General features: G+C 30.2%; 1 protein-coding gene across 18 annotated transcripts in view; it reads right to left on the bottom strand.

The window, feature by feature from the left end:
* Window positions 1–8,530: 8,530 nt before the first annotated feature.
* The window catches only part of LOC143258664 (protein PALS2-like), a 113,782-nt gene continuing 109,664 nt past the window's right edge, over window positions 8,531–12,648 (bottom strand). For 14 of the 18 annotated variants that reach the window (XM_076518026.1, XM_076518024.1, XM_076518012.1 and 11 more), the window contains one exon: window positions 8,531–10,839. In XM_076518026.1, coding sequence (XP_076374141.1) covers window positions 10,663–10,839 — 177 coding nt within the window. In that variant the 3' untranslated portion in view covers window positions 8,531–10,662. Of the gene's footprint in view, window positions 10,840–11,846; window positions 11,893–12,648 lie in introns of all 18 variants that reach the window. The other 4 variants (XR_013032451.1, XM_076518018.1, XM_076518027.1 and 1 more) reach the window with 2 other exon arrangements.

Raw genomic sequence — 12,648 nt, 5'->3', positions numbered from 1 at the left:
AAAGTGAAAATATATTGTTAGAATTCAAAAAATACTTTATCATTAGACTGTTAATGGCTGTTTTCGTTTAAACTTTTAATTTTTGATACTCGGTATCAACAAAGAAGTCAAAAAGGACTTTTTCTCGATAGTTTGCCATTTGGAATTATTGTTAAAAGTCGTTGACGACTTGAGTTTAACCTCATGACTACCATACAAAATATTAGCTGCTAGTGCAGTGTTCTCTGAAAATTATAAACACTTAGTTATAAACAGCTGTAAAGTCATTCTCAGTCGTCACCTCATTTAAAGTAGTTTCGTTACAAAGTACAAACGTCACATAAACACGTGCTCTGATGATATTCAACCTTCATTCTGATTCGTCCAGGCTCCACTATTTGACGGTCATCACGACCTAAAACTGCCTTTGTAACATATTTAAGTTGAAACATTAAAAGGTTAGAAATTTGTTGGAGAATTGTACTTTAAACTTTTTTTTCCATGAAATGCGCCAGCATACAAATTTTGACATTCTCACCCTATTAAAAAAACAAAACAAACTTGTCAGGTTGATTGTTTTGTTCCCATAAGAAAATGCTTTCATTTAATTCAGTGGTTCTCAACTTTTTTATGCCCCGCACCCCTAAAAAATTTTAATATGTTCTCGCACCCCTCACAGTAATTATTTATTTAAGAATGAAGGTGAAGGTGTCTGTTTGTTTTTGGTTTTTTGTTTTTAGAATTTCGCACAAAGCTACTCGAGGGCTATCTGTGCTAGCCGTCCCTAATTTAGCAGTGTAAGACTAGAGGGAAGGCAGCTAGTCATCACCACCTATCGCCAACTCTTGGGCTACTCTTTTACCAACGAATAGTGGGATTGACCGTAATATTATACACCCCCACGGCTGGGAGGGCGGGCATGTTTAGCGCGACGCGGGCGCGAACCCGCGACCCTCGGATTACGAGTCGCACGCCTTACGCGCTTGGCCATGCCAGGCCTGTGAAGGTGTCCAAAACAAATGTTATCTCGCACCCCTGGTTGGGAACCACTGATTTAAATATACGGAACTAGCTTTGTTGTGATCATGTTTAGATTACTTCATTTGCAATATGATTATTTGTAAGTTTTTAGTGTATTATATTCTTATAAGAAAATTCATCTTAAATATATATAAATAATTAACATCTGTATTAATAACTACCATATTTGCCCCCAAATGGTTCAGCAATAATTCTGAAGGCTTATAACACTAAAAACCCAACATCGTTGTTCATGGTGGACACACCATAAATAGCCCATCGTGTAACTTCTCGCTTACAACAAACAAAATTACCTATCCCCTTTTCTTGATAAATATTCTTACAAATGGAAGTTAATTTAACCACTAAAAGATTTAGAGGAATTTATTTGCATATTTTTTTCCTAAGCCTGTGCTATTCATCGATAAAAATTATAAATTTGTTGTATGAAATTTTGAACAGGAATTATGCACCTTAGGTCACTAGGTTGAATACAATATGACACATATTGGCGGTTTTAAGCGTTTAACTCAAACGAGTAATTAAAAATGCTTGAATTATTTGATGGAAAATGTACTGTATTCTATATAAAACATTTCGTTCATGGAAAAATTATTTTACCAAAACTTTTTAATGGGATATATCTCGTGTATGGCTGTTTAGTATAACTAACTAGAAATAATCATTTTACTGAGACGAGTGTGGGTTGATATTTTGTTTATTGTTAAGTACAAAGCTACGCAAAGAGTTATGTGCAATTATAAGCCTCAGACTTTGGAGTGAGTTGATAACGTGCTTTTATTGGGTTTTATTGAAAATTCTAGTATTCATAGTCAACTGTCGATACGAATTATTTAATCGTTGAAATGTATATGTAGTTGTAATTTTTGTGGAATTTGAGTTAAGATAATTAAGGAAACCAAATGTTTATTTACGCTCGTTATAGGCAAATGAAAATGAAAAGAAAATATTTAACAAAATTATTAAGTTCATCCAGTTTTAACGCCAAATGTTAATTATTATTTTTAATTAGCATGTTTATGAGGTAGATTTTCTTTATTGAGTATAGATCATATGTATCTTGTTAAAAGTTTAGTGCCTTATTTTTTAAGATATATGTGCATATGTCTTTATACATATGTATAGACATAAAAAAAGCGACAGAAAGAAAAAAAAGTTAAATTCTATCAGTAGATCAACAGAGACAAACCGAGCATAATCAACATGTCTTAGACATGTAAGTAGAGTGTAGTGATCTGGAATTTCAATTTGTTGTACATAGTGCAACAAAACGGAAACTTGTTAATTCAAAGGTTGGATGATGAAAAATGTTAGAAATGCATCAAAAGGCCAATATAAAGACGGGTAGAAGAGAGAGAGATGTAGAAAATAAAGGCCTTAAGGCATGACCCTGAAGGTATAGAATATTTTTACGTTATAAATTGATTTTATGGATCAAATACCTCCGAAGGTAAGAAAATTGTATTTAGAAAAAGCAATTTTACTATATTTTCGACGCCATTTGTCATTTAATATCAATCGGCTATTATTAAGTTCTGTTTGATGTCCTTTATAATATATGCTTTACATTTGTCGTTGTACATGCGTTTTCTGTACAACAGTGTGCCTTATTTTGTATGTACATATGTGAGCTTATGCTTATTTTTTGTCATATAGAGAAATTAAATAAGTCTTTGGAACTTATATATATATATATATATATATACGTGTGTGTGTGTGTGCTTAATCAATATTGTGTAACAGAACAGCTAGCTGGCTTATTTCTTTAATGGAAAAAGTGATGTCGTCATACAACAAAAGTTTCTTAGATTCAGAGTTGTTATTGTGACTGTCTCTATAGCAACTAATTAAACCATTTCTTTAATTCTAATAAAGTTTACTATGCTATTTATACGTCTTCAATTTCATATTCTCATAATTCCATATGTGTAATAACAAATATATATGTACTATTTAAAATTGAAATTACATTTCGCTTACAGGGAAAAATGTGATTGGCAGAACATAGGCATAGTTTAACGTTATCGCGTTGATTCATATAGTATGATGTCATCGTGTTGATTGGCCAAATATTCATATAGAATCATGTTATTGTAGTGACTAGCCAAATATTTATATAAATTCATGTTATTGTAGTGACTAGCCAAATATTCAGTTTCGTGTTACCGTGGTGTTTAGCCAAATTTTAACATAGTTTGATGTGATCGTGGTAATTGGCTAAATATCAATGTAATTTAACGTTAACATGTTATCTTTACTAAAGTTTATCTTACTAATTTAATTCACATTTAGTAAATAAAGTTTAAAATAACCTCATTATTTCTACCCTGTTTCATTAACCTTTCTTTGTTTATTCAAGTATATGATTAGTATTTTATCACTGTAAATACGGTAAAACATACCATTAACGAAAATTAAGAATAAATATATATAAATAAATAAATGAAAATAATGTGTTCAGACAAAGCAAAAATTTAAACTCATTATCACAGTAACTAATCTTTAAGGTTATACCGAGTTAAGTGTTGCCACCTTACGTTTGATATAATTTTACAAAATTTGATAATTAATCAGAAATTAAAAGACACTATCAAATTTTAATATCTTCTATCTAGCTATTTGACATTGTTACAAAATACCCGTGAATCTCTTATTTCCAGTTTACAATTATGAGTTCTATAAAAGATAAAAGCAGAAATTTAGCAGATTATTGATATATAGTATACATATGGTTGTAAGTTGACGGTAATTATGTGTTCCTTATTATAGTGTGCGGATTATATTGATCCTACTGATATGTTTTATAGCAAGACTATATGTTCTACAGCTAGATCCATATGTTCTATAAAAGACCTACATTGTCTACAGTACACTTAAATGCTTTAAAGCAGACTAGATTAATTTATAATGCTGATTAAAAATAAAAACGTGACTTTATGAATAATAGTATTAGAGTGTATATGTTTTGCAATTATCGTATTGCACCTGCTGCATAAGAAGGGCTGCATTTCATTGAACACATAAAAATATACCATTTCTACTTTTGTTTAGAGATATGAAAGTGGAAAGTGGAAAGTAAATACGTCTCTCTAATACATATACGTACTTTTGTCACGTGTTGTGAATTATGAATAATAAAGAAGTTTCGTTTTATGTTTTACGATACTCTCGTTACCGCTTCTTTCGTCTAAGGGTGCCGTGCGTGTATTCTGAGCTATCCAATACATAACTTCGCGTAGATACATGACGACACAAAACCTAAAATTAAATTATGGGACAAATTTTGTAACAAACATTTAAGGTCAATAATTGTAAATAAACATACCCCTGATGGTACAGCGTATATCTGCAGACTCACAATACTAGAAACCGCGTTTCAATACCCGTGATAGATATAGCATAGATAATGCAATGTTTAGCTTTGTACTTAACTTCAAACAAACAACCGTACGTAAATTGGTAAAATTTTCAAAATATATATTTTAAAGCACGTGTACAGGATTTTATCAAGATATTTCACACTTGCAGAATTTCCAGTAATTAAACTTATGAGATAAGTGAATCGTTTCGACGGAAGATTTCAGATACGAAAGTTTTATTGGATGTAGGTTAAATCACATGAGATGTCTTAAGTTTCAGAATGAAACTTCAGTGATACCTTGGTTTAAAGTTAAGGGGTTTTACTCAGTAGAAAAATATTATCTTATTTTACTTGCCACTATCTGTTGAGCCCACTGAGGGGAATTGAATCCCTGATTTTAGCGTTGCAAATCCGTAAACTTACCGCTGTACTAGCGGGGGCAGTAGGGTGTGTCTGCAGACTTATTGAAACTGGGATTCGCTATCAGTGGTGGGCAAAGCACAGATAGCTGTTTGTGTAGCTGTGTGTTTAACAACAAACAATAACATTATATCTTTAATAATATTCATCTTATTCATAATGGAATAGTTTCATAATCACTCACAGCGTATAATATTTAATACATTATACACATGAAACACACCACGTGACAGCAGTAGTATACATACGAAATAGCATTATTTCAGTTTGCAACTTTTAATTGTTGTTGTTTGAATTAAAAACAAAGCTACACAATTGGTTATATGTGCTCTGCTCACCACATGTATCGAAACTCGGATTTTTAGCGTTGTAATATCTGTAGACATGCCGCTGTGCCATTGGGGACTACAACTTTTAAAAATAAATGTCTAAAAACTTCAATATAAATAACTGATGCGTTCTATTCTCATTATCTTCGCTTTATAAGGTATCAAATTTCATACAAACAAATGAAACTATATAAAACTGAGACATTTTAACGCAATAGAACAATTACTTTACAAAATAATAACAGTAAAAATAGCACTTGTTTTCGCTTTGACATACAATTGTTGAAAATTGTGTAAGTTTTTGAATGAGGTACTATAATATTCCAGTTGAACAATTTAACGAAATAAAATATTACTCTTCTATGTGGTGGTAATTATTGAATCATTTTTTTTCACAATTAACATAAAAATAGCAATGGTAAAGACTAATCTTAACAGTGAGATATTTTTAAATGATTTTTAAAAAGTAATTTTCTGTTGTAGCTTATACAAAACACAGGAAAAAATTGTCATTGCTTTACTTATACGTCTTAAGAAGATATTATTGATATATTTTTTAGATTAAATTTTCTCTCGAAAATAGTTTTAAACGTTTCAAAAATTACAATATTTAACTAAATTATTGTATTATCATATCTTCAGTTTAGTGACGTCATAAACTATGCTAAATTTTATGGTGTGTTAACATTAGTTTATTACTAATTATTGGAATACACGTTGTAAAGGTAAAGTTATCCTGTGAAACTAATTTGCAATAATCATCTTTAGGTATCAGTAAACGATATGAATAACCTCTTAAAGTGAAACAGCGTCTCCTGCTCCAGGTTTTAACTTTTCTGATAAAATTATCCCTTCAACTTTAGTTTAACCTAGCGTTCATAACCAAAGTAACCTTTCTTGATATTTTTTATTTCTATTAATCATGAAAAGGATGCTTATTTATCACACTTGGTTTAATTTAAATCGATTGCTAAAGTTTAAAGGATTACAATAAAAATGACAGATGACACCTATTACCAAGAACGTGAGCTCGTAGGTTGACTGAAAATGCCACACCTAAAGTCAAATACCTTACTAAATTATGTGGCAGTAATGACTGAAATATAATATTCGTCCACCATTGGCAACAGACTTATAGGTGTGCATTCAGACCATTCCTTTAATTCAAGAAAGTCGTCGTACTTTTAGTGTAGATGGAATATACGTTTTTTGCATCTCTTTACAAAGTGAACTCCAACATTTCAGTGTTTGTCTGCAATTTTACCAATACAGTTTTGGCATGCGACCTCCAGATTGCTATTAAACCTAAGTACCTAAAACGTTTTCTTTTCACATTGTACACCTATTTACCATCAAAAGATTGTTTTTTATTGAATATTACAAACTACTTTAAAAGTAAATAACATTCTTTTATCTTTGCGAGACACCATTTATTCTTTAATATAAAAAAACTGTTTGTTTTTGAATTTCGCGCAAAGCTACACGAGCACTGTCTGTGCTCCGTCCCTAATTTAGCAGTGTAAGACTAGAGAGAAGGTAGCTAGTCATCACCACCCACCGCCAACTCTTGGGCTACTCTTTTACCAACGAATAGTGGGATTTACCGCAACATTATAACACACCCACGGCTGAAAGGGCGAGCATGTTATAAAAACTTAGGAACTGTAACTTAAGGAGAACCATGTGATAACGTGTTACGACATTAACTTATTCCTGTTACTACAATAAAGTTAACTAAATTTTCGTAAACAATGATAATAATTTCGTTGATGATTAAGATATAAAAACTGAAATTCTATTATATGTAAGCAATTATACCTTGAAGAAGTTAGACTATGTATAGATATTGGCGAGATATCTTTCCAAAGTTATATTTAAACACAGTTATATAAGTTCTCAATCTGAAACAGAAAGTAGTGGCTTAGAAAAAGAAAATAATTTGCTGTTATACCATTAAATATTGAGAACTTCATGATTGTACAATTAGCCTTCTTTATGAATATTAAAGTGTGGAAATAGATAATTTGTGTTAATGACTGTCAACATACAGTTTGGTTTGGTTGTAAAGTATATTCTACAGTGATAGACAGTAAACAGAATAGATTTATAAATTGTAAAAGAAAGGCTATGTGGTAGAATTTGTGATTTTACTTACATAGATTTGTTTGAAATGTAAATAATCAGTTTATAAAGTCTAAATAAATAGAAAGTATACAGAATTTACATGCTAACTGAAAGTTGCGTCAAATATTGAATGCATATTAAGTGTTTTCTATGTTTACTGACTTTTAAAGTCGGCGTGTTTCGCGAAATAGAGTTGGTCAACTCAGAAATGCCCTTTGTCATTTAGTTGTCAATTATCTCAACTTACAGTATTTGAAAACATTGTCTGGGTATATAACAACATTAATTTTTAGTTGTTTCAAAATAATTATAATTATGCTTTATAGTTTGTAAAAACTTTATTTCATACCATAACAATTGTTTTTGTAACAAATAGCTTGTGTAAATAATGTTGTCACCACAACTGTATTCACTGTGTACCAGCCGACCCGAATTGAGCAAAACGCGTCGTCAGCAATCAACATTGTGAACATGGTGTGATTAGAATACTATTATCATACATTTTTCTAATCCTTGGAAATCGCGAAAGAGACTAGATAAAAAAAAAATTAGTGTTAAAATATAATAGGCCTCATACTAATATTTCATGACAAATATTAATAAGTAAACAAATAATTTACTTAAGTTTAATAGTCTTGTGATATTTACAACTAGGTATCTTGTGTGCATTCGTTGTTAGGATCACTGTTTTCAAATACCAAAGTTGTAAGAACTTGTAACAGAACAAGACAGAATGTTCACATTGGATCGACAATCTTTCTCTCATTGAAGATACCTCTTATACAGTAACACATTACATTGACCAACACTAATTGTTACCAAAGTTATTTTAGGTTAATAACTACAGATGATGCCAGAGGCATGACAACTTAGTCGATTACTAAGGTCATTAGTTCGATTCCTTCTCAATTTAAATTTTTATTTCTTCATAAAATAATATAATGGAATTAGTAACCCAAGTTATCCCATGATTACTGGCACTGATGTTTCGACCAGTGAGTGTTGAATATGCATTCATAACAGTTTACTACTCCAAATCTAGAATTACTGTGTTTTTGTTGTTGTTTTTTCACAGCAAAGCTACATCGGGCTATCTGCTGTGTCCACTGAGGGTATCGAATCCCTGATTTTAGCGTTGTAAATCCCTAGACTTACTGCTGCCCCACAGGGGAAACTAGGATAACTGAGTCTTAGTTGGTCTGTTTTGAAACTTTAACAGAGCTTTGGGTATATATATCCTGTGTAACAGAAAAAATAAATATCTCTTCACTCCCAATCCTTTTGCAAACTATTTATTTGTAAATTTAACTACAAAATTTACAAACAAGAACAGTAAATTATTAAATACTGTAAACATAGTTTATAACGTATAAAAATCTATCCTGTCATAAGAAGACTTGGTTTTTGGATGTTTTCTGAAACCTCTCATGATAACTATAGAATGAAAACAAACATAAAGCTGTTGATTATTGAGCAATTGTAAACCCTGATTGAAAATAAGCCATTTTTATTTTCTCACATTTATCATAAAGAAGATCAGAGTACTTAGTTAAAAGTGACACTTCATTAAAATTAAAACACAGTTCATGTAGGATATAAATCAATGTACAGAGATAAAATTAGGAAAAACAAGAAAAGAAAAAAAACACAATGAAACAGTTCATAAATGAGGAATTTTAACTGTTTCTTTGCTTGTACTACTAATTTTCAGCTATATAAACAAGTACTTGTAAAAGGAAATTGAAAAAGTATTTTGTTACAATAATTAGAGAAAGACACAACAAGAAAACCCTTTTAATACTATACTAATGAAAAAGAAACTTTTAATATATTTGTATTACAATAAAAACAGAAGTATAAAACTATTACATCTTTTAAACATTTGAATTAAATCAAAATAAAAACCAGCAAGAAATATGAATATCAGTCTCAAAGTATATTTATTAAAATAAACTTTTAATCAATTACTAAGGTTAATTTCTGTTACATTCACAAATTTCTCCACAAAACAAATAGAAATAAAATTTAAAAAGACATTGTAATTCTTCAGTGTCAAAACTGCCCTATTTAAATAAATAACTCTATAAAACGAATTACATCTTACTCCATCTTAATACTTTATAGTACCACAAAACAACTGTAGTTCTAAATAACACATACAGATTTCTATTTCGTTTGCGTATATATCACTACGAACGAAATTGTGGAGAAAAAAGTTTTTATTTGTGTTGAAGAACATAAAACCGACCAATATACTTAATTAGACTTTGTTAAATAATCTTAAAATCTACACGATGTTAACATTTTTATAACTACAAAAATATTATATTTAAGCTTTCAGGAATGTTTCTTTAATTTATTATATGATATATTATTCTGTTTATACAAGACTACAATACCAACACTTTATTTAAACTATTTTTCTTAGTCAAAGAGATTTTTACAAAAGATATGCAAATGTTGAAAAAAAAAAAGTTTACCAATTATTGAAAAATTTCAGATGTAAATGTCATATTAATAACAGTTCTAAGCACCCAGTAGCAAGATTTTTATTTTACCCATGGCAGAAACTGAATTTACCAATGCAGTTTCCAAGAATAATTTATGGCAAATCCAAAATTTTATTAGTTGCCACACACTTTATCATCAGTACAGTTTATAAATCATATCAGATGAGGAGTACAATAGAATCCTTAACAACTATTTCCAGGAAAAAATTTACCAAAGTATTTTTCTCTTACTTCAGAATGCGAAATTTATTCTATATATTTAATTGACTTGCACAAATCATAGTATATTAAAACTGTTCTAATTTCAAACAATTCTAAAACATGTTATAAACCAAATGTCTTATTTGTCTAACTGTAGCAAATCTGTCATTAACTATACACACCTGTTAAATACTAATATATTTGTTAACAATAAATGCAATTAACTGATAAATCATGGAAAGTGCACCATATATAACCCAGGATCTTGCATAATTAAGAACTTGGTGTTAACAGAATAAAACAATATTAATATCATTTTTCTCAATCACAGAAAAGTAAACAGGAAAAAAGGTATTATTTCTAAATTAAGAACTTAAAAAAGGTACAGCTCCAACCCAAAGAGATTGTTTTAGTTCAGATAAAAAAGTTAATTTTTACACTGTTTCACTGAATGATCTAACAGTTCAAGTATGGCAAATCTGCATTGCACAATCCTCAACACATAATGAATGCTAGTGATGAGAAACACATCAAAGTTTACCTGCTTTCCACATCAGTAAACATCTAAACATGGAAAATACCATCCATCTATAAGTGAAGGATAAACTGCTTGAGTTTTAGGCTTTAACAATGAGATAAAAATTACATCAGGAATACTTGTATTCGTATCATCCTGGATACCAGAGTCTGTGGAATTCTAGTACACCCATGACACTGGAATCCACTGATCCTCTGTGCTCAAGGAGTTAATTGCTTCTTCTAAAAGCTCAAAAGTTTTATCAAAATTGTTGTTTACTAACATTAGATCGAAATACTTCTCATATGCCCGCTGTAATCGTCCACTCTCCTCAATTGTAGACTTAAGCTCTTCATCCTACATAGAAAGAAATTAATGTGCAATTTTGTGAACAGTAGTAAATTCTACAAGTATTAGTCCCTTCTAATTAGTGATGATATATCCTAAAACATTATTCAAAATACTAAAAAAGTAAAACCATACACATTTAGAAACAAATACACATATGTATGCAACAAATGATTAAATAGGTGGTGTTCAATTACAATAATACCTTCTTTCAAAATCACTAGAGTTCCTCTAAGGTAATTTGAGATATCTACAACACTAACACGCCTAAATATTACTATAAAACACAGTTAGAAAATACATATATTTATGAGTTTCTCGCTGATAATATCCATGCATATAAGAAAATTTTTTTAAATGATGATTTTTGTTTCTACTGCACTTGTCCTGTCAAAACCATGGAAAATATATTCTGTGATGGATTTTTAGTCTTCAATCTCATGCATACCTCACTTCCTATATTCAGGGACATACAGATGAAAACTTATTTTTTTATAAATTAAACACAACTGATGTTTGTATGATTATAATGTGTTTGATCATATGTCATTGGGCATTATGAAGTTAGTATAATTTTTCTTGGCACCTCAATATATGTATTATCTCATGCACAATTTACAAAAACTGTTACATAATCAAATAAATTTAAAAATTATGTAATTTTTGCTCCTAGATTTATAAAGGTTTTGATATTTTTGTTTAAATATCTCATACAAAATTTGATAAAGTTCTATCCAGTACTGAACCCTCTCCAACAATTCATTGTCATTTCTTAGGTAAGATCCTAAAACTGAAGAAGATTCTCCAAATGAGCCTAACCAATGACATTATAACGTCTTAGACTTTTATTCAATATTTCTAGAGATACAACCTAAATTACTATTTGTCCTACCACTAGCAACAGCAGATTACTTGGATAGCTTGAGAAACTTATAGTTTAAACTGTGATATCTTATATGCTCTACCTTGCATTTATTATACTTATAAGGTATTTGCCATTTCTTTGTCCAACTCACCAAATAATCCAAATTCTTTTTCAAAGCAGCAGTATCCTCCTCACAGCTGCAAACACCCAAAACTTAAATAATATATTGACCATTTCTTCATCTATATTACTGATGTAAATCAAATAGAGAAAAACCTAAAGCTGGACCCTTAGATACCCCAATCATGATACAGAGTTTGACTGAAGTCTGTTTACAACAGTCATCTGCTTTCTTTCATATAACCAGTTTTATATTCAATTAACTAGCATATTCACACCCACACCCATAAACATAACATTTTTAACAAGCCATTTATATGGCACCTTGTCAAATGTGTTCTGAAAATCCACTAGTACCATCACCTATATAAGCAGTGACCATTTCAAAGAATGTCAAAAGATTAGTGAAACAAGATTTCCCCTAGTGAAATAATACTGACTATCCAACAGAGAGTTTGAATTTTGTTAATTTGGAAATACATCTTTTATCAGACTTTCAAAACCTTTTCCCATCACTGATGTAAAACTGATAACCCTTTAAATACTGGGACCCATTTTATCACCTCCCTCAAAAACATGAATAACATCATACAACTTCACAAGTTCCTGTACCTCTTTCAAAACCTTTGGGTAAATATTATCTGCACCAGTCTTACATATCATTCTTTAAACTCCTATTGTTTTTTAAAGAAACTGAGAATCAAAGTGATAATCACATTCAACCTTATTTTCATCTGGCAACTGTTCGGTATGATGGATATTGCTTAAATATTTGTTTTTAAAAACTGAAAAAAAATAAAGTTTAGGAACTTAGCTATCCCATAATCATCATA

Source organism: Tachypleus tridentatus, chromosome 8, assembly GCF_004210375.1.
Source record: "Tachypleus tridentatus isolate NWPU-2018 chromosome 8, ASM421037v1, whole genome shotgun sequence".
Lineage (NCBI taxonomy): Eukaryota > Metazoa > Arthropoda > Merostomata > Xiphosura > Limulidae > Tachypleus > Tachypleus tridentatus.
This window is presented reverse-complemented; position numbering and strand designations above follow the sequence as displayed.